Source organism: Poeciliopsis prolifica, unplaced genomic scaffold (assembly GCF_027474105.1).
Source record: "Poeciliopsis prolifica strain line A6 unplaced genomic scaffold, Auburn_PproV2 SCAFFOLD180, whole genome shotgun sequence".
Lineage (NCBI taxonomy): Eukaryota > Metazoa > Chordata > Actinopteri > Cyprinodontiformes > Poeciliidae > Poeciliopsis > Poeciliopsis prolifica.
This window is the reverse complement of record NW_026562555.1, coordinates 265,278-291,098: the sequence shown is the minus strand read 5'-3', so window position 1 is coordinate 291,098 and position 25,821 is coordinate 265,278. Positions and strand designations below refer to the sequence as shown.

Below are 25,821 nucleotides of genomic sequence, written 5' to 3'. Positions count from 1 at the left end.
GGGCAAAAAAATCGTGTAGTGTGAACTGGGCTTAAGGGAGCAGAGATTTCAAGCAGAGACTAAGTGTGAGTGCTAGGAGAAGTTTTGAATACAAGTGTCAAGTTTTGAGAAGAAAGACAAAGTCTTGCTTTCAAAACGAAAATGTGTGCTCTTGCGTTTCGGCAGAAAAATTCCCCCATAACACTCTGTGTATGTTTTTGATGAGAGAATAACATTTTAGCATGATGTGAAGCTAAAAAGGAGTATTTTACATAATAGTGTCTTTGATTTTCACTCTGTCCAGCAAAATCCAGAAACTTTAGCATGTTTTATTGTATAGTATAGGCCAAATGGGCCTGTAGTGACTGGCACTAACCCCATACAAAAATGAAAAAGACATACGTCCGTCCATGTGTTTGAGGATTTATTTTAAACAGACTGCAAATATTATTACTGATACATAAAGAATAAAGAAAAAGGGATCAATTTTGTTTTGGCACAATGCAGCCAAAGTTTGTGATGTGAAAAAGGATTGTTCTGTTGATAATCCCCTTCCAGTTAGATGCACAGACTGCACCACGGACAAGGAAAAATAAACTCTTGTCATGATTCACTTCATCCCAGGGAAGCAGAAATGTTTTAAAAAGACCTGGAGAGAACGAATCACAAAATACTGTCTTCATCTGCAGAACACAGCCAGTCAAGAGTTCATGGGTTTAACATTTCCTAACTGGTACATGATGAATACATGTCGTCTCAGATTTTTGATGAGACAGAAATCTCAGTCCAGATGGGTCTTCTCTTGCAGAAACTTGTATTCATACTGGAAAAAACAGAGGAGTAGTAAGTTATTGAAGGTTCAAACTCCTTTTGGCTTTTCCAAATGTGAAAAAATCAAATTAGCTTTTTCACTCAAACCAACAATAATCCTCCTATAAAAGGAAGAATCACTCAGAAGTGCCTGAGAGAAAGACAGCAATATTCTTCATTCAAGCAAGGCTGAATGATACAAGCACAGTAATGCTTACTTTCTATAACTCTTCATGTTGTGCCAATCTCCAGATGCAAATAAAAAATAAGCAAAGTTGAGTCAAACAACTGCAGATCTGCTTTTTCGATGAGATGAATCTTAATGAGCAGCCAATGTGACAGTCATCACGCCATAAAACTGCACTGGATTTGTGATAATACACAAGAAAAACCATCAGCTAAACAAAGATGTGGTATATTTAGTTCAATAAAAAAGCGATGATTAAAAGCCCAGGCGTTGATGGTTGTTTTTCTGTGTAAACCTCTTTAAGTTGAGTTCACACAAATCTAATGTATAATAACTATGGACACTGGTTGGCCAGTTCCAAAGGAGCTGAAGCAAAGCTGGCAGAGAAACCACCTAAAAGTCCAGCTGATGTAACTGCAACCAAGTATTTACTTACAAGGGCAAATATACACAACACTATTCAGATTTTTATTTGGATAAAATGCTTTTGCCATTTCTTACCAAGCAAGCTGTCGACCAATGTTTCCCATTGTAATAACTCCAGAAAAATAGATGCAGGGAAGCCAAGAGCGAATGTAGAGGAAATCTGGATTAGTATACCTAGGCAGAGAATAGGCATATAGAAGTCAGCTTTGCACTGTATTCACAATGGAATAACTAAATGGGAAAATCTGAAAAACAGTAATCTTCAGTTAAAGAGTAAAAATAAATAAAAATGTGCAGTGAAGCAGCTTACTGAAACACTCCATTGTAAACCAGGATCTGAGTGGTGAGAGTGGCCAGTAAGGCAATGCTGATTCCCAAACCAAAGCCACTGCGGGAGCGGTCAAACGTCCACCACAAACCAATGGAGAGTGCTGCTAGGGTCAGCGATAACTGGACATTGTTTGCAAAGTCTACTTTCTGACCAAAGGGGTAAGAGAAATAAGCAGACCTTAAGATAATTTCACACATTGGTGCTGTATTGTTCCTGGAAGGATCCAGGGTTTTGCCTGACATGTAGTAAGTTGGTTAGCATGAAACTGTGTTCTTTTGATGAAAATAGGACCACAAGATGCATTTACTGTAGGGAGGTGGTGGCTTCTATTGAAATGTCCGAACTGTAAACTGGTTTATTGAATTATAATGAGAACAAGAATTTTTATGCAACTTGCACAGCAGATGCAGTACAGTGAATGTTTGGGTGAGGAAGACTTTACAGAACTTAAATAAAAACTAAAACAGAACTAGAGGTAGTGAGGCATGAAAATAAACGGTTACATATTGTAACCTCAGATTCTATGAGTATAGGTTTCGCCCTTTAAGGCTATTGCAGGTGGTTTATCCCTTGTGCGCAGCACAGCACTGAAGAAAGCTTAGTCCACACCCACCTACTGGTGTGGCCCCTCACAGAATCTGGGGTTGCAATACAAACCAACGTCCTATTTTGCATAGGCTTCGCCCTTTCAGGCTATCGCTAGTGGGTTAACAACAAAGCAGGATGTAGTCTGTGCCTCACTGAGTCCATCCAGACCACCACCATGAAGCATCTGCTTACATATAACAAACAACAGTCTCAGCCTGGAGTGTGTATTATGCACTCCCAGTCTCCCACACAGCATAAGGCTACAGAGAGCGCGAATAAATCACTCACTCTCTTTGCAGACATAAGGGCCAACAGCAGATCAGTTTTAAAAGACAGGAACTCAAGAGGAGCCTGAGCTAAAAGCTCGAATGGAGCTTCAACCAGAGCGGGCCGGACCAAGCTCAAATCCCACGGAGGAGAAAGTGGGTGTGACACAGGTCTGCTTCTGCGTACACCTCTCAGAAACCATTTCATCAGCGGGTGGTTGAAGACCGTTCTGTCACCAAAATCCTTGTGGTAGGAGGAAATAGCTGCAGCATCAGCTTTAATCGTGCTGAAAGCTAGATTTCTGTCCATTTCTGCTGGAGAAATGACAGCACGCAGCCTAAAGAACATGAAATAGGCTCCAAGCCCTCTCCTGGGCACCAGCATTGAAAGGCTGACCGTTTCGATTCATATAACACTGTGGTAGAAGCGGCTCTTGCGCCCTGAATGTGTACACCATACTCTGAGGGAGAGCGTGCCTTTCTAGGTGCTCCCGTTCAGCCAACAGCCCAGAGACACTGGCCTATCTCCGGGTGGCTCCTGGTAATCAGGTGATAGAAGAGGGCACAGGTTGCTGGACTAATCCTGATGTCCTGGACCCAAACACGTCAGCGAGGCCCGGATAGAGAGGGGGAAACGAGGGAAAACATCATGAACCCCTACACCCTGGTGATAGGCGCATAAGTGGAGACAGGCACCCTCGGCTTCTCGGCCTCAGCCCCGCTGCCTCGGCTTCTTGGCCTCAGCCGCTGCCTCAGCCGCGGCCTCAGTTATGTAAACCATTACGGTGGGAAACTAAGGCTGAGGATCCCGACGGCGACTCGGGGCAGAGCTAAACCGTCCGCCAGTTCATTCAAGCATGGTTGAGGAGGTAGGGAGACGGGAAGCCTCTGAGCGCTAGCCGCCTCCTCGATCAAGCTAGATAGCTTGATCGAGGAGCGAGCCCACAGCTGGGAGCCCGGGGACATGCAGAGCCCAGGGTTGACTGAGCATCCTCTCAGCCGCCTCTCTTCCACTGCTGTGTTTCCCAGCTGGGAAGCAACATCCAAACCGCTGCTGCTCTTGCTGTCATCCTCTCTGATGGGGGAATCATCTGATTCCAGCTCAGCATAGCTAGCATCTCCCCACGAGCAGCAACCGGACTTGGTGGGCCCGTCGCCACGCCTAACGCCAGCCTTGAAAAAGGCTAGCCTCTGCCTCCTCTCTTCCAGCAGGAGGAAAATACAGCAGGGCTGAGGCGTCAGGGTAAGGTCAGCGAAACATGCCTCACAGATCCGGTGCCCATCAAAGGACATGATGTACCCCATCTGACAAGACAGGCACAAACAGACGGTACCGCTAGAAAGCATCTTTGCTCTTAAGACAGTGCTATCTTACGCTGAAGAAACAGAGGGAGCCGTTTGTCTTCCTGTTATTCATATAGACGGGAGGGTCTTAGTCCATGCCCCCCAGTAGGGGGGTGTGGAGAAAGGAGTGCAGAAGTTATATCAGCAATCAGGATAAGCGCTGCCTTGAGAGGATGGCTGGGGCTGGAGGGAGAGCAGGAGGCACAGAATCCATGTTGCTTCAAGTTTAGCGTGAAGTTTTGATTTGTCTGTGAATTATTCCCATATTTCCTGGACTGCTAAGCTTTGCATACTGATACTAACATTTTGTGTATTTTAATCACTTTAACAGCCACAATAAACAACAAATAAAAGGATACAGCACTGGCATGGTTGATACCAACAAATACAGCCACACATCGCATCACACTAGACCACTCCCGCTTGAAATTGTGAGGTTTACCAAGTCTTCTGTCGATGCAGGGATACAGCATGCCAATCATGGCTGTGGAGGACAAAACAACACAGAATGCTAGAAACAAAGCAGAAATGAAGTAACAGTGATGATGAAGTTCTGCTTCAGTTCAGACAGGACTTGTGGAAGTCGGGCATTTCTGTGCACAAACTTCTCAGAAGTCAGTCACTGTCCCTTCAGTTTTGAGCAAATACAGAGAAATAAACACACTAATTTGGGGTTACTTCCTTAATCCTGAAGGCATGACAAAATTATTAGTGAGTTTGGATGGTGAACACTTGAAGAGGGGGTTACAATCTAATAATGTTGTGGTTTTTCATAATTTTAACATATTTAACCACTTTTACACACCTGAGGCAGTGCCACAGCTGGGTGGCACCCACCACACTGATGAGAAGATACTACTGATGACATCTGGATGGAAAAGTGTCACATTTCTCTGCACCTGAAGAAGGTTTAGCACAAGAGCCAGGAAGACTCCCACAAAAAACAGCATTCCCCCTCGGATGAAAAGGTTGGTGGTTCTGAAAGGCAAAAACACAAAAAGAAACACGGTAGGTAAAAGACTTGGGACACATTTCCTCTGAGAATTGTCAAAGTCTGTAACAGTAGTATTGGGACAGGACACAATGTACTGCAGTAGTACCAGTCAATTCAATTCAGTTGATTTATATAGTGCCAATCCACAGCAAATGTCACAATTTTTTTTTTATTCGGTCACATACATTCCAATGATCCTAATTTGAGTTAATTATTCAAAGTAGATTAAAAAGAAAACCCAGTATATTGTAGAATATGCATTAAAGTATATTTTACTCTATTGCTTCAAGTCATTCACTCCACTTGAATGAGTTTGTAAGCTTGCGTTGTGGCATTAACTTTACAGCAATCCTTCATACAGAGCATGAGTGCAGTGACAGTAGAGAGAAAAAACTCTCCTTTAACAGAAAAAACCTCCAGCAGAACCAGAACCTGGCTCAGTACACACGGCCATCGGCCTCGACTGACTGGAGGTTTGAGAAGACAGAGCAGAATACACAAGAAGAAACAGATGAACTGATGTAGGGTTACTGATGAATGTAAACAGGTGATAGCAGGAAAACCAGCTAGTCAAGACAAACCCCTTCCTTGTAAATATTATGGCATGAAAAGCCAAGGAAGCCCATCTTTATTGCTGAAAAACATCTTGATAAGCAAGAAAACTGAGATACCATAAAACCAGAAACTTGAAGTTCAATTAAAAAAAACCCGACTTGTCGCACTATTCAAGTGAGAGAAAAATCTGTCTCTTCAGACTGAAAGAGTGAGCAACTCTCTATGGTAAATTTTCACTACAAATACAGGCTCACAGTGGGAGAATGGTCATCGTTACCATCAAATTAAGAATTTACATTTTGTTTTATTTTACTAGTGGCAAAACGCATTTACAAAGGTATGACTGGTCTGTAAGTCACTGCAGACCAAATTCAACATATATCCACATTGCCTAAAAGGATCAAATGCACTACTAATCTCTACATTTTGCAAATATATTTATATGTGTTGTTAATATTTTCTAGCAAGATTTGAGAATAGACACTCAAATCATATCTGTACAAATATTGACTGTTAATAGGACGGAGACCGCATCAAGAATGTTAGGGGTTATTTTTACTAAGATATTTTAAATTATAATTTCTTTGACTCTGTTTTGCATAAAAACTCCTTGCTGACATTGCTTTTGTTACTGCTCTGATCTGGAGGGAGGAAGAAGATAAGCAGCAAAGTAGAAAGCAGGGGAAACACTAAAAGCTTAGCAAAACACAACTGGACTCAATAATCCGTCAGTCACTCTGCAAGCTTTTCTCAGAAAATATGACACAACTTTGCCTTTGGTATGCGAGTGCTAAACATGTATTTATATGATGGGAACTGACATGTCATTACACAAATGACAAACATCATTTATGGGGAACTTTTTTACTGCCATAATTTGAGAGCACACATGGTCAGTATGAAAGCATTACTTCATGTCTTTCTTCTCAAAACTTGCAATGCTTGTACTCCAAACTTACGCTCTCTTTCAAATATTCGCTGTGCTTTCTCAAACTTTTCTCCTTGCTCTCAAAACTTGTCTCTGCTCACATCAAATCTCCGCTTGCCAAACATTTTCTACTTTCGCTTAGAACAGAAAAGTGTCATCACCTGGCAACCTCTGTATTTGTTTCCTTCTTGTGGGTGTGTCTGTGTCCATCATTCATCCATCCATCCCATCCATCCATCCATCCATCCATCCATCATCATCCATCATCCATCATCCATCATTCATCCATCCATCCATCCATCCATCGTCTGCTACTAGAGAGATATCTGTCTATCCCATATCAACATAGGAACAATCAATCAATCGATCAAATTTTATTTGTATAGCACATTTCAGCAGCAAGGCATTTCAAAGCGCTTTATATCATAAACACAAAGTCATGCATCATGGAATGAACAATACATTCTGCTGTTTTACAGTTTTCTGGAAGTTTGTTCCAGATTTTTGGTGCATAGATGCTGAAAGCTGCTTCTCCTCTCTTGGTTCTGGTTCTGGGGATGCAGCGCAGAACCAGAACCAGAACCTGAGAGTCTGGAAGGTTGATACAACAACAGCAGATCTTTGATGTATTGTGGTGCTAAACCGTTCAGTGATTTATAAACTAACAACAGTATTTTAAAATCTATTCTTTGAGCTACAGGGAGCCAGTGGAGGACTTTAAAACTGCTGTTATGTCTCTATCTTCCTGGTTTTAGTGAGAACAGGAGCAGCAGCTTCTGGATCAGCTGCAGCTGGAGGATTGATTTGTTGGACAGGCCTGTGAAGACGCTGTTACAATAATCAATGCGACTAAAGATAAACACATGGATGAGTTTCTCTAGATCTGGCTGAGACATTAGTCCTCTAATCCTGGAGATGTTCTTCAGGTGATAGAAGGCCGACTTTGTAACTGTCTTTATGTGACTCGCAAGGTTCAGGTGTGAGTCCATCACTACTCCCAGGTTTCGGACCTGATCTCTAGTTTTTAGTTGTAATAACTGAAGCTGTGCATTGACTCTAGATCTATAGCTCTAGATCTATAGCTCTAGATCTATAGCTCTAGATCTATAGCTCTAGATCGTTCCTCTTTAGTCCAAAAATAATGACTTCAGTTTTGTTTCTGTTCAGCTGGAGAAAGTTTTGGCACATCCACACATGTATCTGTTCTAAACATTTATTCAGTGATTGGATGGGGTCAAAGGTCACTGGTGACATCATAATGTAGAGCTGAGATCATCTGCATAGTTATGGTAGCTAATATTATTTCCTGTTATAACCTGAGCTAGTGGGAGAATATAAATATTGAATAAGAGGGATCCTAAGATTGAACTTGGGGTACCCCACATGTGACCTTTGACCTCTTTGATGAGAAGTTTCCAATTGAAACAAAGAAATCCTGTTCTTTATGTAAGATTCAAACCAGTCGAGCACCGAACCGGAGAGTCCAACCCAACTCTCCAGTGCATTCAGTAATATGTCAAAAGCTGCACTGAGGTCCAACAGAACCAGCACCGTGGTTCTCCCACAGTCTGTATTTATATGGATATCATTGAATACTTTGACTAGGCCAGTCTCCGTGCTGTGGTGAGCACGAAAACCAGATTGGAAAGAGTCAAAGCAGTTGGTCATCATGAGGAAACTATTTAATTGTTTACACTGTTTTTTCAATAACTTTGCTGATGAATGGGAGGTCAGAGGTCGGCCTGTAATTCTGCAGTAGTGATTTGTCCATTGTTCTTTTTTAACAGTGGTTTGATGACTGCTGTTTTCAAAGCCTGAGGGAAAACACCTGATGTGAGTGATGAGTTACTATTTGTATCAGATCAGTAACAATAACAGGCAGGACTTTCTGAAAGAAATGTGTGGGAATGTTTTGAGGCTCTTGCTGGTTGCTTTGTCTGAGGGAGCGGGGTCAGTGGGGTCACCTGGTGACCCCACTGAGGCGTTTTGGTTGCAGCTGCTTGTTTGTCTTCCTTTGGCGGAGCAGGTGTTGAAGTTGAAGGTGGGTTTCGGCTCAGAGCCGGCCACGCTGATTCGTCCAGGTGCAGGGTTCTCCCTGATAGTCGTCTCATCGGATCCGCAGTGTGGGACTCCCGTTTCGGATTGGCACCCAGAGCGTTCCAGGTGAGCTGCTTGTTGCGGGGCCTTGATTTGAGGAAGGGTTGTTTCATTTCCACAGGTAGCGTTGATCTCAAAGTTCACCTCCAGCAGCTTAATCTTCATTTCTATAGACTGAAGTCGTTGTAAAATACTGCTCATGTCCTTGGGGTCAGCCCTGCAGCCCTGGTTTAACTTGGAGATAAAGAAAAGTAAGAAAATCTCCCAGTCCTTAGGTTTGGACTGCCTGAAATCATTTAACTATAAAAACTGTCGCTTTAAAAACAATTCACAGGCAGAGTTATCAGTAAGGACGAAAGAGAGGAGGATAAGCTGTTCCTCCTTCGGCAGCCAGACAGTGAACAACAATCTAGATAGATGGATATTAATAGAAAACCCATAAAACTGATAAAAATCAACAGCCATTTTTTGTCCTGACTCTTTAAAGTATAACTAATTTCTGAAAGTTATGGGGAAAGTTATGGCAAATTTGAAAAAATTCCAGCAAATGTGAGGAGCCAAGAGACATGGCTGAGTGGGATGAACAGAGAGATGGGAGTGATCAGAACAAAAGAAGCACTGTTGTCAACTAGTCCACTTTGTCACTGTTTAGCAATTTTTCAGACTCGTTTCGAGACTTATTTATTTGTTCATTTTTAAACAATAACTAATAATACATTTAGTGTTTATACTGTGTAAAAGATGGATAGAACAAGGAAAGAGTTGGCTCTAAGCTTCTGGCTTGTTTATGTCATCATAGCAGCAACTAACACTAACAGAGCAACTGTCCTGACAGCTGCTGGGTACAAACACCAACCTCGGACATAAAGAGCATTTTCAGCTATATATCATGTTGTTATGGGAACAGCACTCTGCAGCTTGACTGAACCTGTCTGTCCTGAGCAGACAGAGCAGCCAAAGCGAATATTAACTTCTCCTGCTTCCTCAGCACTGCAGCCTGTCTGACAGTCATCCACTCAACACCAAATCTTCCCCAAATAGTCAAAGCTCTGGCGAGCATTTCACTGTGTCCACATTGCAAATAAATCACATTTAAAGCTGAGTGACTCAATGCTCACCAGTAGCCATGGCAATTCTAGCAAATTCAAACTTTGACTCAAGTGGGGGAAAGGAGTATTGGGGGGAGCCCTGGCACGTCCACTCACCTAGAATAACACATTCGATTGGCTGAGAGGTTGCCAGGCGATGGTACTTTTCTGCTCCAAGCTTGTATAGAAAATGTTTGGCAAGTGAGCAGAGAGGTTTGCAAGCGGAGATTTGATCCGAGCATAGAAAAGTTTTGAGAGCAAGGAGAAGTGTTTGAGAAAGCACAGTAAAGTTTGCAGTACAAGCATTTCAAGTTTTGAGAAGAAAGACATGAAGTCCTGCTTTCAGACAAATTATGGCAGAAAATTTCCCCCATAATCAAGGTAATGTGAGACAGTCAAAAGCAAACCTGTTGGTGATAAATGACACATAGGGTCCCCGGCTATTGTGCTGTCTCTCTGACCGCTGGTCACTGGTCAATGCACTGCTGCTCATCGTAGTCGGTGTTGCACACATTCAGAAGAGGAAGTATGTTTCTCCACCATGACTGAATCCAGAAGCCTCATCTGGTTGCACAGAAAAAGAGTCCGATCCATTGTCACAAAACATTTTTGACAATTGTTTGACATAAAATTATTGACAACTTTATTTTCTGTCTTAGCATTAATAGCTGCAACTTATTTGAATAGCCATGCATTAACTTCACTTCCTTATACCACATTTTGAGTTTTGCAATCAACAAGTTACCAGTTTGGCAACAAGGATTTCCTGAACTTCACTGTTGTGTTGACAGCAGTTGCTAAGATGTGTGAAAATGAAAGCACTGGAAAAACTGGAAAATTAACGTGATCTCTAATAGATTAGAGATCATGTTAGTTTTTTCCCCCCAAAACAGTTGACATTTTCTTGAGATAAATTAGGGCTACTTTAGATTTCTTCAAAAATAAACTACAAAAACTATACATTTTATTCATTGCTAATCATTTTGTGCATTTTATGAACCAACTGAGGTAGAAGGCCATACTGTGAACCTTTAGTTCACTTTGGACCAGAACATTTCTTATGTTTGAAATGGTGCAGCCTTCACCATTTCACTCAAATGGTGCAGGTTTGAGTGATTATTATTGGGTTTCCTTTAAATTGTATTTCAGCCATCAGACCAAGCCAATATCTTTAAGTTGTTAAAAAAATGATGCTTATGTTTTTATATGATAAACATGATGTAAACACTTAAGTGATTTAACATCCAATGTGCCTGAGATGGCTTCATCAGGCATGGGTGTGAAGCCCACCAACAGAAGACAGATTTGGGTGTGTTGCATGTTCTCTTTAGTTTAGCAGGTTTGCTGTGGTTTGCTTGTTTGTTCATTTTAGACCAATAAACGACAGTAACTATCAAAAATTAGCCACTGGAAATATTTTTCATCCAGTAATATGAAAGCAGAATACTTTCAAAAATGCATTTAAGTAAAAGTTTCTAGATGGCAAAATCATATCTTCCATAAAAAGGCCTGTCACAAAAATTAACTTTGCTGGATTTGCAAACAATAAGGACATTATTGTTGTTTCAAGCAATATAATGATAATGCCATGATAATACAAGAACACATTCCCAAATATTGATAAACTTTAAATTCTTATTCATATTTAATATAGCTCTCCATCAAGACTCTGGTCTCTCCATCAAGACCAGAGTCTTGATGGAGAGCTATAGGGTTAGCCTAACCTAACCCCTAAATTCAAATTTGAATAGAATATATTGATGGTCACTCTACAACCCAACTGCCTATAGCCCCAAAAATGTCCCACTGAAATTCTTGACGAGTGGAGACACAGATGTGACATGCTCTGGCGGTTTCCCACAAGGGCAAAATCTTGTGGTAGCAGCATGAGCTGAATTTTGTAACTGTTTTCAACTGTGGACAAGCACTGAGCAAATATACAGCCTCATTCCATGAATTAGAATATGACTAAAAAGGTCATTTTTAACCAATTCTACAAATACATTATAGACCAGTGGTTCCCAACCCCCGGGCCATTGCCCGGTACCGGTCCGTGGACCGATTGGTATCAGGCGCGCAAGAAATAATTAAATATTTCCGTTTTATGTATTATTTGAGTCTGGAGGTTCTTTTATTTTGAAAATCCTTTAACCAGATTCTCTCGGTTACGTCTTGCGCGTCAATATTGAGCCACAAGCAGCAAAATGAGTAAGAAACAGATCACATGTCTTTGTAAAGTTTCTTTGCTGAGGGGAAAAGGTCCAGAGAAGAGACAGGAGAGTGAATTTATCCTGGTAGGTGATTCCCACATTCCAAGACGCTCTGCATGATATGGTGACCGATTCGTTAATGATGCTTCAAACTGCTTCTCCACGTAGAGACCGTGTGCATTGGCAGCACTTCGGGTGTCATTGTCTCTCATCACTCCCAGATGGGAGAAACAAGCTCACGGCTCCCTTTTAAAATATTTCGTAAAAAAAAAAAAAATTCCTTCATCCGCACTGGCAGATCATTTGTCTGAGGCACTGAGAGGAGAAATCTATGTTTTGCCCCAGAAGTCACGGACATTAGTCGTTAATGTGAGTTAAAATTTTCACAAAAGTAAAATGTTTGCTTTTGTTGCGCATCTGTATCTTATTTTGAAGGGATGTAAACGTTACCATAGCGACCAGAGTCAGTGAGCATCAGGACACTGGTTGAGATGAGAGGAAAAGAGCTTCTGAGTTTAGGTTTGGTTCACACAGCACGATTTAAGGATTGTCAGCCAATAAAAGTCCAACAGGTTCGGTCAGTTCATGTGTCCAGCCACATGGCAGGAGCAACACACCACAAGAACCGATTCCAGTCACAAACATCCCGATTCCAGAAGAAATATCAGTAAAACTCCCAACATACCATACAGGAATTTATAATAATCAAACACAGATGACGATGTAGAAGCAGTAGAGATAGCTTGTGGACGTTATAAAAAGAAAAGGCATTGGATAAAACAAAGCGGGAGCAACTGCTCTATTTCTGCACTATGATTTGGTGACGAGTTATGATTTTTCATAGTTAACATTTTTAACTGAATAAGCATAACCACATATAATAAACGTATATAAAAATGTATTGTACATGTAGTAATAAACATTTCCACATATCACCTTCGATGTCCACCGGACTCTCAGTTGCGCCGTGTCAGCTGTTTGGGATTCCCTCTGTTCTTACATCACAGCATTTTCTGATTGGCTACCTGTCACATTCAACAGGCTGCCCTCTCGCTCCCAGGCAGGAAACCCCCACAGGCTGCGATAATCGGGACAAGTCAATGTTGAAAATGCCGATTTTATATTGGGCATATTCAACACAGCAGCACACACTGCAGGACGTTGTAAGATTATCATAAAGGGAAAATTGGGTCAAAATTGCCAAGACTTGACCGGTCCGCAGTAATAAAAAGGTTTGGGACCACTGTTATAGACAATGGATAGTTCAACATCCTTTCATCTCTTAGTATGTTTAAGACCTTCGAAAAGGTTTTTATTTTAAATAAGTACTATTCATCTGACAAGCCTAGGTTATTGATTAAGAATGCATGGCATTCACATTTAAATTTGGCCTTGTTCTTAGCACAAAAAAGGCCTTCCAAGGTGCATCAGCATTACCTCCGTTCCTCAGATGTTCCTAATAATGCGTCCCCACCAATTTACAACACAAAGTTACACCGCTGCATTACATAGATGAATTAGATTACTTCCGTTTTTCCATATTTATATTTTGTAGTATGTTAATACCTAATGATGGGTCTGACGAGACTGAAACCTCGGCACATGCGCCGAGCAAACAAGGCGAAGCTCCGTGTCGGTGCGCGTATCTCTTTAAGAAAAACCACGTGACCGATCCAGTTCCTGTGTCGTTTGGTTGTGAACGCGCCAAATTGTATTAATAAACAGAAAATGTATCGACATGTTTGTGGGTTTTGTTGGATGGAGATAGTTTGTGTTGTTTGGCTTCTTATCGAAAACTATGGATCAACAAGGAAGAGGAAGTTTTCTCCCATGTGGATCATTTTGATCTCATCACAGAGAATAAGGTCAATTATTATTCTGTTCTCATTTCCACTATTGATCATTCTTCTCTCGAGTTATTCCAATTTCTTTCTGAAGAATACATATTTGAAGCAAATATGTTTAATGTTGCACATGACAATTATGTTTCAAAAGTTTCTACAGAGCAGCGTTCAGTACGCTTCGAAAGTACCACATTTGAGCAGAACCAGTTCAATGAGTAACGCGACAATCACATTCACATTCAGGTTCACCAGAATAATGAATTTCATCTCATGAACAGCCAGAATGTAAAACTAAGTGGAAGGTTTCTGCTTTTTGTAACCAGCCTTGATCAGAAAAACATTGGAATTGACCCTCAAGTTCCTGTAATGTGAATTACTTAACACTTCTAGCCTAGTGTGTGTTTCTGGCTCAGATCCTGCAATACAACCAAACTGTTTCTGAACTTTCCTCTTTTTTAGCGACACTACCCACAGGAAGTGTCGCTAAACAATGAGGTTGGTGTCACCATATTTAATAAACTTTCAATCACATACTGATGGTGTTGCTGTGGTGTTTACGTGTCCAAATAGAGAGGAATATCAAATAATGTCGATCAGTTATACTGCAATAAGATCTCATCTAAATGATATAAAGTTAACAGCCACAAACATCTGTTGTAGTTGGTAGTGATATCCAAATGTTCAAGCCAAAGTTATAATCATAAACTATAGTGTCAGATACCACCAACAGATTATGAGCCATATCTACAGTATTTGTCTGTGTTCTCTCCTGTGAAGCTGTTTGCAGGCTGGTGACGAGGGGACATATGAACAAAACGAGCCGCATTAAGACCTGAATTAACTAGACAGTCAAACGGGGTCCTCAACCCCGTTTGACTGATGTTTGTAAAAAATTAGGCGGCTGTGTCGTTTCCTGATCAAAACGCGACAAGTGTAAATAAACAAATTAGAAAATATCTCTTTCTGTACAATCTCTTGAAAACAATAATAGTTATTTGTATGTGCAGGAATTTTCAAGAATATATTGAATCACCAAAATATACCACACAAGTGAATATTCTTTGTTTAGACAATAAAATAAATGGGTCCAAAATGTGAATCAGACGAAATCTCTAGCTGAACTCATACCCACGGTCGCTGAGTTTTGAGAGTGCTGTTTTAGTCCATAAATCCTACCTGTTTTTGATTCTGATCCAATGAATAATATCTCGCACTGTAAGATTCAAACCTGGATTAACTGGTGACACTTTCAGAATCTCAGTTTGAGTGATGATTTTAACCCATTTCTGATGTAAAAGTATATGAGACAATTGTGTTGTCTCTTATAGTTGAGTATTAGGGTCATTTGATGAAAAGAATAGAAACGTCAAGTTAAATTATGAGAAAAAATATCAACCAATAAAGAAGCGATGATACTCTCTGTCACATAGATCTCTGGCCGCCATGTCTTCTGCAAATGAACTGGGAAATAAACTATAACATGTTGCAAAAAAACAGAGTTTAAAAAACATTTGCTATCGTTTCTGTGGATATCGGATTGAAATATCATAATGAGGAGATGTAAAAAACAACATAGCCAGTCCATCTTTTTAAACATTTATTTTCAATCTCATGGCTCTTCAACATTTATGTCGGATTTCAGGGATTAATCTTTGCTTTGAGATCTGTTTATGGCATCTTGAGATCTATTTCGATCTTCCTTTGACGAGTTTCAACCTCTGAAGCAACACAGAAATCAGGACAAGTTCTGCGTAATTTACATGTTTTGGTAATTTTGCAGATTAATGTCAAAAAAAGACACAAAAAAGGAAACATACCATGTTCGACCAATAAAAGTCTATCTAATTAGTTATTTCCGAGATCTCAATGGGTTCTTACGGCTTCGGACAGTATTTTTGCAAAAATGTGTAGTTTTTTTTTTTTTAAGTTTCTCGCCTTGTTTACTTCCTGGTTCGGTAAAGGGGTCCTAAAAAGCCACGCCCACACAAACATCTGTCTTTGCCACTTGCCGCCACCAGTTCATCTATAACACCGGGTGAGATGGGTCGCCTGTGAGCCAACAAAAGCTTAGAGGCGGAGAAGTTTTCACACGACCATGTCCTGCTCGGTGTGTGTCAGACAGAAACATGGCCTTTCTCGCTAAAAAAAAAAAAAAAAAAAAAAAAAAAAAAAAAATACACTAATAACACAATGTCACGTGGGTTGTGATAAGCCACTTAATGCTGAACGAAATGAACTAAAAACAGCTCACATTGCTACTGGAGGCAATTTAACATCCCCAGTCATAGCAAACTGGATGAAATCAAACTTAACTCTTACCTTATCCTGAAACGGAAGATCTCTGACCGCCGCAGAACATTGTGAGGGATTTTATAAAGTCTTATCACAAACAAACAAAGACCACCAGTTTCTAAGATTTCTCCTTCGCTCTTCACTCCGACTACTTCCGGCTGGTCAGCCTCGACATCTATGACGCAACTACGTTATACAATGAGAAAGGAGCTTGCTGTATGGCAGACCGTTTTATCATAAATTCACTTTTACTACCCTTACATTGCATTGTGAAATTTAAGATATGTCTAATTATATTTTGACTACACAAAATATCTACTTGACATATCTGTAATTATTTTCATACTAGTCGAAATGACGTATGGAGATTTCAATTCAATACATCTACCATGAAATACACATTTCAGATATGTACAATTAAATTATGACCAGTCATGAAGTAAACTCAAGATATCTCGATTGTAGTTTTGACTACTCATAATTCTAATTAAAGATATCTCGAATGACTCCACAATTCAAGATATCTTAAATGTATTTTTGGATAGGAGAAATGTAGTTTTGACTAGTGAAAATTAAATTATGGATATCTTAAAAGCAAATAATGACTAGACAAAATTAAATTAAATTGAATTATAATTTTAGTCAAGATTCCTTTTCATATATCTCCAAATGAATTAGAGATATTTTAATTACACAGCTTTTCTATTTAAGATATCTTAAATTAACATTCTGACTAGTCAGAATGACATTCCTGATATACTGAATATGTATTCTGTATATGTAAGAGGGTCTATGTTAATAATTGTATATATATTTTTTTTTTGACTAGTGAAAAAAAAATATATATAGTGAAATATATATATATATATATATATATATATATATATATATATATATACATTTATATATATATATATATATATACATTTATATATATATATTTCATAGAATTGTTTTTTTTAAATGGAGCCCTGTCAATTTAAGAAATATACTGTTTTCTCAAATAAATATTACTCCTCCCAGACAGTCTGCCCAGCAGTCAGTCGAAGACAAGAACAACTGTGAGTTACTATGCTGCTAAGAAAAATAATTTAGGTTTAAATTAGGTTTCCAAAAAATCGAGAGACAGAGAGAGAAAGGGATAAACATGTCAATTTAGAACCCAGTTTTTCTCAGAGAGAAAGCAGAAAAAAAAGTTTTTCCCATATTTGCTAAAGCTGGCACCCTGTTGTGACAGTTTGTTACAAGACAGATAATCTGTGAAAACAATCTCTCCTCCATCTGCTCCCTGAGCTGCTATTGGTTCAAGTAATACAACCAATCAGAACCAGGAGGACGGTCTTAGGGCTGTCAATCAACCTCATTAATCCCAACCTCATTGATGATGTGAGATCATCAACCATTCAGCATAGATAGCTTAGCTACAGTTTGCCTCCATTTCACTAACATTTAATGGATAAAGGAAAGAAATTACCAACATAGTCAGCTGCAGCTCTAACCCACGTCCCTCCTGACCTGCCCTTTCTTAAGTGAAATTAAACCTGCAATAAGAAGCTTTTATAAAAAAAAAAATTTTTTTAAATAAATAAATAAAATATTTTTTTAACATATTTGTTAAAACTGTCATTATGTTGTGACAGTTTGCATGGGACATAATCTGTGAAAAATCTATTTTTTCTGCCTTCTCCCAGTACGATCTAGAAACAACCAATCAGTGGCAGGAGAGTTTTAGCGCTGTCAATCACAATCTCATGTGGCTGCACATCCCAATGCTGCAGCTAGCGCAACCTGTTATGGATGCTCAGTCTAGTTAGCATAGCTATCAATGACAGCAGATAAACATTTTTCCTATCATGATAGGTTGTTTTTCCACCATTAGCACATTTAGCAGTGAGTGAGATTGATTGTTTTCACAGATTATCTGTCTTGTAACAAACTGTCACAACATGATGCCAGCTTTAACAAATATGGAGAAAACATGTTTTTAATTAAAGTTATATATTGCAACTTAAATCAAATGCAACCACATAGCAGTTTTTGAGAAGTCTGGATTGCTCCATCTATATTTTGCACATTGCCTATGACTGAGGAGAGACCTTTCAGTAAGCTAAAACTAATAGAACAAATTTAAGCAACCTATGCAAACTGTATGTGGTCTATTAGATGTAAAGTTCATGAGCAGTAAATATTGTGCTAGTTATCAGTATTGGACCGAAGAAAGCAAGGCAGTTGCAAGTCTTTAAAATTGTGACGCTTTTGATGGGTCTGATATACTCAAGAAATTGTAACAGCAGCTGTGTGGGGGGGGCCCAATTTAATTTTTTGTCATGGGCCCAAGATTCCTGGCAGCGCCCCTGGTTGTCTTTAGCTGTCAGTTATTGCCGTTTTCTGCTCAATAGAAACTGAACAGAAATGTTCTCCAAAGACACCGGAGCTTCCGTCGTGATTGAAGAATCTTTCATTCCGTAACGGCTTAGTGTTGGGCCAGCGCTGATAGGGATAGGGAATATAGGGAATATTGTATTGAGGAAGACATTGGATAAATGGATATTTGACTAGATTTATTGCTCAGCCTGATTCATCATGTACATTCAAATATTAAAAGTGTGTCCATCTGCCCTTGGCAGCACAGAAAGAATATTATGATTTCTCAAACCGAATTCTTAGTTCTGTTGCCTGTTTTGGTTATCCTTCCATCAACAGTCTCATGGGACAATCACTTAACCCCAGTGATTAGGAGGATCATGGAAGCCTTGTAAAGGGGAGAGGACGGGGCTGGGGCTCAAGCAGGTTTTTCAATTAGTAGTCAATTTGAGGGTTCTGACAATAGGCAGGGATACAATATATCACCACTTCCCTCGCTGATCTCTGTGGGTCTCTTCATTATCAGGCCATTGTCACCTCTGTCAGTGTAAACGTGAAAGATGGGGTGTGGATTGGATGTGGATGATGATGATAGAGGGGTGGAGTCAGGTCTTGGCTTAAAATGTAATCTTCAGTGGACCACTGTGAAATAATAGGCCTCATGACCTCTGAGGTCTATGATAACACCAGACCCCTCCCTGCATCCTCCGTCTGCTAATCCCCAGACACTTCTGATGGTGACGAGATCCTCCAGTAAGAGCACTGAAGGCAGAAACATGAAATGGGAGCAATAGAAGAAAATGGTTGCAGCTTATTTGTTTTTAGAATTTTGGAGCCTTAAAAGTTACATTTTTTAAGCTTAGGAGAGATTACATTAAGACAAAAAAAAAAACATTTTTTTATTGTGTAGGAAATCAACAATAAAATACAGATTGTTTTCAACATAGTTCTATTTTGCATAATGCAAACTGCTTTACAAATGTTGAACTCAATTGTGTGACATTCTGTCCGTTATGCACTTGTGCATGACATGCATCCTCTTCACTGCTGCCTTGTCTCTTCGCAGCTTGGGGAATAGTCAAGTTTGTACCAACAAGCTGACTGAAGGAAGAACAGAGATGTAAGATGTAGAGGAAGCTCACTGTGGCATCTGATTAATGGACCCAACTTACAACAGAAAGTCAAATCATGCCTGATGAGTTTGACATTTTGGAACCAAAAAAATAAACTACCATTCTAGTGCAAAAGAGGAATCAGACAGAAAAATAAAGAATGTAAAACCTTTGTTCCTTTTCATGTAGGGGGAAGTGCTGGGGGTCTAAAACAAAATCAATATCACTGCACAACTGTTTGGGACGAGGAGAGGAAAATGCAAATGAACCATTGCTGCCAGCAGGAAACCTATGGCAGCATGTGTGTGGCATACATAATGATCATGAAAAAAGAGGGAATATCCCTTGTGAGTAAGTCTGCACAACAATGATTACAGACTGGTGAATGTGTCTACCACTACACAAGAGGCTGCGATTCTGATGCAAATCAAAGCTGCTGCTCCCTCAAATAAATCCATTCTTCCCAGACATGAAGTGAATAAGTGTGCCAGCATAATGATAATTTATAATTAACCACAGCAATTTGTAGAGCATGTAGAGCCTAGCCCTAGAGCTCCATCTGCTGGGCTCATGCTGATACGATGGAACCTTCCTCTTCAAGAAATAAGCCATCAAACAATGATGTTCATATTAACAGAAACTCTTGTGAATTTAATTGATATAGAAAAATTAAATGCCCTGAATTTTGTTAGATTAATTATATGGACATAAACTGAACCAGGGCTCTGCGATGGACTGGTGACCTTTTGCAGGACGGAGATAGACACTGACCCCTTGAAACTCAACTAGGAATAAGTGTGTTAGAAAATGTATGGTTGGACAGATGGAAGGAAATTCCATCCGTCCAACCATACATACAGGAGGTTCAGCTGGAAGTTGTCTGCCCTGTTTAATAAGCCTGAATATCAAACAGCTGAGACCTACATGGTGCAAGCAGATCCTGGTCTGGCGCTATCTGCACTGGGTTTGCATTTTGTCCCCGAACATGCATGGCTTTCTCTGGGTCCCACAGTTCTGTGAGGTTGATTATTCTCTAAATTACCTTTTTGTGTGAATGTTTAAATGCATGAGGCAGCCCCTCTGCCCTCCCTCCTGGACGACCTTCCAATGACAAGCGATGGATGAAAGATACAGAAGATGGGAGGATAGGTGAAATCCCTTTTTCCCATCCCCACCCCAAATTCAATCCCTTCTTATCCCTTGTTTTTATTTCCATTCCAGGCCCTATTCTGCTCATCTGCACACACAGTACAGGTTAATGGGAGGGATGTGAGAGGGAGCTCAGCCTGCTGCTGATTCGTCCACCAGTGACATGCAGCTTCTCCGCAGTCCAATCTGTCACTGTTAATCAGGAGCAATCTCTGAACAGCCAGCAAGGACCATCAGAGAGGTGAGCCCATTGCTTTTCAGAATGAAACAGATGATAAATCATTTGTACATAATTAGTGTTCGGCAAGGTTACAACTGACACGTATTTTCATCTTAATTATGGGGGAAATTTGTTCCATTAATTTAATTTGGTGTGGTTGAGTAGCTATACGCCTAACCAAGTTAATCTTCCTCCTGTCAGGGTGGAAATGGACTCGGGTCTGGGATTACACAAGAAAATGGCTCTTTCATTCTTCTCCCATACCAACACACACACACACACACACACACACACGCATCCAAGACAGCTAAAACATCAATCTGCGTCCTTGAATCTTATCTGGAGTGTGCAGAAAAGAAGGCAGAGGTAATGTGGGCATTAACACAGCAGAGTGGCTACAAGAAAGACAGAGACTGACCCAGTGCTAGCTGTTGAATTCTACTTTGCACAACATTAAACTGTATTAGGTTGAGTAACAGAGGAAAAATATCTATTTTGTCATGACACCTACTGATGGATCTTAAAAATGTTACATTGAAATGGAGTAGCAAGAGGAATGGTGGATATACTTGTCCTCCTTTGTGATGTGAAAAAACCCTGTATGTACATATGGCCAACAAAAGCAAAATAGAAAAACTTCAAAAGGGGAGGTTTTTCCAGGAAGGTTAATACCTCTTTGTAAAATATCTGAAGTTTTATATCTTTTTATTTACAATAGAAAGGCGCCACAAACCCATCCATCCATTCATTTTCTGTTCACCCTTATCCCAAATGGGGTCGGGGGTCGCTGGTGTCTATCTCCAGCTTCGTTCTGGGCCTGGACAGGGTGACCCCACCTGGACAGGCGGGGTCACCCTGGACAGGTTGCCAGCCTGTCGCAGGTCACAAACCTATGATGTAAACAGAAACTTTCTGTAAGTAGGAAAGAAATAAAAATAAATCCTAATTTGAACTATTTCTGACTTATTATGGGGTAATAAGTCATCTTGACAGTTTTGATTGTGTCTCTGTTTGTAGTCTGAATGGTTTAAAGGGCCATTTTCATGTTTAGTTTCATCTCAACCTTAATAGACAAAAACATGCAGTGAATAAATCGATTTTAATGAGTTTTTTGCACCAAAACTTAATAATGACAATAAACACAGTTTATAGGCATGCCTCGCCATGGCTCACCATGGCTCACCATGGCGAGGCATGCCCATGCTGCACCACACCTGGGTTGCATCAGCTCATCATCTCCAGGACTCAAAAGGAGCAGACTGCCAGCACATCATCGCCTGAGTGTTTTGTCAGCAATGGTGTTTCCTCCTGATTTCCTGAGAAGATTCCATTCTGGTTTCCTGGATTTCCCTTCCTCGTGTTGCTGTGGATCATACCCACTGGTGGCTCCACCAGCTCCACCGTCCTCCTCACCGTCTGATCCCTAGCAGATTCTTGATATCTCCAGCTGGCAGTCGGACCGCTCTGCCGTTTCCCCGCCACGCTTGAACTTACCTGTCTGCATCCACGTCTGGGCCTCAAATTGTTCCACCACCTTCTCTTTCCAGGTCCTTACAGAACCTGGATTTCTGTAAGGACCCTCACAAGAAGACCAAAGCCCTAAATCTGCTGTATGACCCCTCCTGGATGGACAAAACTTCTACAACAAGTAAGATCAGTCTGATTATCCTCGCAGTTCCATTCTCTGACTCCCTTCAAACTCATCATCTCCAATGTCGTGCTGCAGTGAACAGACGCCCCCCGTTCCACAATTCATATCACATCTCATTGTTCACAATAAATATCATTTTACTGATTTCTGTCTCTCCTGTGGTTGTTCTGCATGTGGATCAAAACATTTGATTCCAACATGACATGATCAGTACAGTATTGTGAGGGAACGCAAATAAAAAATTTCCCCATGTCCCCCAGGGGGTTCTGTGGCGGGTGCAAAATTAATATGTAGCAATAATAATATTACTCAAGAAAAACTTACAATATAAGCAACAAACAAAAAGTACCTGGCTGCTTTCACTGGGGAACATTTGATCCAAACATTTGACACTTCATTTGGTTAAATGAACCTACCCGTTTTTATAGGGCCTGCCCTCATTATCTACGGCAGCCCAGGAGGTACGTACAAAACTAAATCCCAAAACATTACAAAGTGCAAAAGCCATTAAACAAAATATACACCACCAACATGCTAATCAAAACAGACAAACATCCATAAACAACCTGCAACAGTCTTCAATTAGAAAATTCACTTTTAACTGAAGCAATTTTTTTTTGATATTCTGTTATATCCACTTGTTTTACTGTTGTTCCTGTGCAGCACTTTGGTGCAGTTTTATACCTGTTTTAAAGTGCTATATAAATAAATTTGACATTGACATTGAAATAGTTTCATTTAAATAAGCTGCAAAAATAATTCAGACAATTCATTTTAAATAGGTCACAATCCATTACATTATTGTTTACTTTAATCATGTGTGTGTGTGTTTTACATTTAACCAAATCTCATTATTTCTCAAAGTAATGACTCTGAGGGCTTTTGGTCACATCCTGAAACTGCTAAACAGACCTGGGTGACGCACAGAGGGGAAATGAGTGAACTACAACAGTGCTGTTACCCACAAACCCATACGTTGTGTTCTCAACAACATATCAAATATTTCTAATAAAATGTATGTGCTGCTATCTGAATGATTATGTTTTAAACTTATTATGTAGAGCTTGAACCTGAGAAAATGATTGTTTTTAATAGTTTTATAGCTAACCCAAACCCTACTTACTAACTATTGTCCTGTACATACTGATAATCTGTCTGATTTGTTTTCCCACTTCTAAGTTAATTCTGGTATTACAAAAGCTATTCCTATTCTTTCAGTTGTTTTTGATGCATCACAGTTAGTTACTCTCAGCCATTTTCTTATCTGCCAGTAAATGAAGTGAAGTTCAGGTGTGCAGCAGCACAACTGCAGTTCTGCTCGACTGCAATGCGCCCTCTGGTGGCAGCCTAAACCTCGGCCAGGATGCAGGAAGAAAACCACACCTGCAGGCACAACAAAAAATAAACAGAATTTTAGGAGTTGCTATCACAAAATTGAAAATAGTGAAGAAGCTGGTCCTCAACCAGATTGCTTCGTCCCCAAGCCGAAGCCTTCCTATTACCTCTGAATCCGTTCTAATCCCAAATTTGTTAGATTCCAAGACTGTGCCAGTTTTAGCTCCAAGCTGGATGCCTCTGTATTAGCACTGGATCCAAATACCAGAGTGTAAATCCCAAATTGCCTGCCTACAGTCCTTGTCTGTTCAAAGTATGTCTACAAAAAGAGAAAAACACACACTACGTATCTGTAAGATTCTCATTTATTTACAGGAAATACAGTATACACACACTGGCACAAAATCCGCGAGTGGTTCACAATCTATTGATAAATTCTAAACAGTTGTGTGTCAGAAGACTCACACGTGACTCTGTTGACATCTCCATAAAAATGTCAAATTACACACCAGAGATGTTGAGCTGTGGACTAGAAGACAGTGGATGTCATTATCATTTGACTGAGTGAGAAAGCAGGAGAACTTGCGTGAAACAAAATTCTCTAATACACAGTACTTTTACTTTTACTCTAATAATATTATTATGAAATATTGCAACTTTTACTTGAGTAACATTTCTGGTTACTCTACCCACCGTGTCACTTTAGTGAGTGAACAATAACATGTTTTAAGCCAAAATGTGCCAGACATTTTTAGTGAGACTTTTCTTTTCTACCCCAGCTTTGCTGTTTTAATGTTATTTGCCGTCTGTTGAGCCTGTTGTGCTCTGACATTGAAAGACATAGTGACGCAGGGCCATCACTACAGATTTCAGGAATCTACATTTTTATTTAGATTAAAATATTTCTATGTTCAATGCTAAGAGAGGCTTTTTGGACAAACGAGATTTTTAGAAGTCTGATTTTAAGGACATACAACATGGAGGGAAAAGCTGGGGACACATGTTCTCCCTGTCGTCACCTGCATAAAGCAATGAAAACTCGGCTTGATCACAGCTTTTATCTGCTCAAAGGAATCTAATGTTGTTGGAGTCACTGAAGCTCTGCAGGATAGTTCTCATGTATTCCACAAAGCTTGACAAAGGTTTAGTAATTGGTCTGAAGGAGTAGAGAGTTCAGCAGAGAGTAATGTGGAGAATGACATGATTTTCAATTCTATTGTCTCGAGCATTCAGGTTGACAATCGGTACCTGAACAGATGAATAGTGTATTATTGCATCTTGTCCACCTTAATAGAGTGTCTATCAAGTGTAATGGCTTTTCTTTTCAACACTCCTGTGTATTCTGAGAAATAGCTGAGCAGAAGAAAAGAAGGAAGTTTGACACCAAATCACAAAATGCTGCTTTCAGACACTTCAACAGCAACCCTCCTTCCTTTCATAGAAACTTTTAGTTAAGCCCAAAATTATTCTGAATTAGATTATGATGATGACAGGGAACCATTCTACCCTCAAAGACTTGGATCTAACCACTCAAAATAATATCATTTCCCATGGAAACATGTAAAGAAGGTGGTCAGCAACTATAAGAAGAGTTTAGATGTCATTATTAATATCAGGTCAAACAGATAAGAACAGCTAAATATTTTTAATCAGGCAACATCTTTTTATTATCAGAAAGTAACTTCTTGATTGAATTAAAATGTCAAATTTCAATCTGGAATGGCAAAATAAAGTGAGCCTAAAGATAGCTCCGAGTTGATATTTGAAATCAACAATGTTTGCATTGAAATGAAAGGTTTGATCAGGCCTCATGAATAAGGTTTACAGACACAACTCAGCTTCAACAGATTAGCATATACGATCCTGCAGACGCACATTTTTGGTCCCTCCATACAGATTCATCTGGGGACCTTCATTTCATTAACTTTCTTGGCCTTTTTTCTATTTTGTTAATATATATTTTTCTACCATGCCAATTATATAAAATGTTTATCTAATATAATTGCAGGTTTTACCTTTCTAAAATCCTAGATTATAGAAGACACGCCAAA

The 25,821-nt window shown here is 39.8% G+C and overlaps 1 protein-coding gene and 1 long non-coding RNA gene across 2 annotated transcripts; both read right to left on the bottom strand.

Annotated features, from left to right (window-relative positions):
* Positions 1 to 390: 390 nt before the first annotated feature.
* Positions 391 to 1,054, bottom strand: LOC129356604 (uncharacterized). Its single transcript, XR_008605428.1, has 2 exons — positions 1,008 to 1,054; positions 391 to 802 (listed from the first exon to the last, which is right to left on the bottom strand). It is a non-coding gene; the product is annotated as an uncharacterized LOC129356604 (long non-coding RNA).
* A 419-nt stretch (positions 1,055 to 1,473) lies between these two features.
* Positions 1,474 to 16,101, bottom strand: LOC129356603 (insulin-induced gene 2 protein-like). The gene is made up of 6 exons (XM_055026177.1): positions 15,967 to 16,101; positions 10,001 to 10,157; positions 4,737 to 4,909; positions 4,291 to 4,415; positions 1,713 to 1,879; positions 1,474 to 1,576 (listed from the first exon to the last, which is right to left on the bottom strand). Exons 2-6 carry the CDS (start codon positions 10,105 to 10,107, stop codon positions 1,474 to 1,476), a joined length of 675 nt encoding a protein of 224 aa, XP_054882152.1. The 5' UTR covers positions 10,108 to 10,157; positions 15,967 to 16,101.
* Positions 16,102 to 25,821: the final 9,720 nt, after the last annotated feature.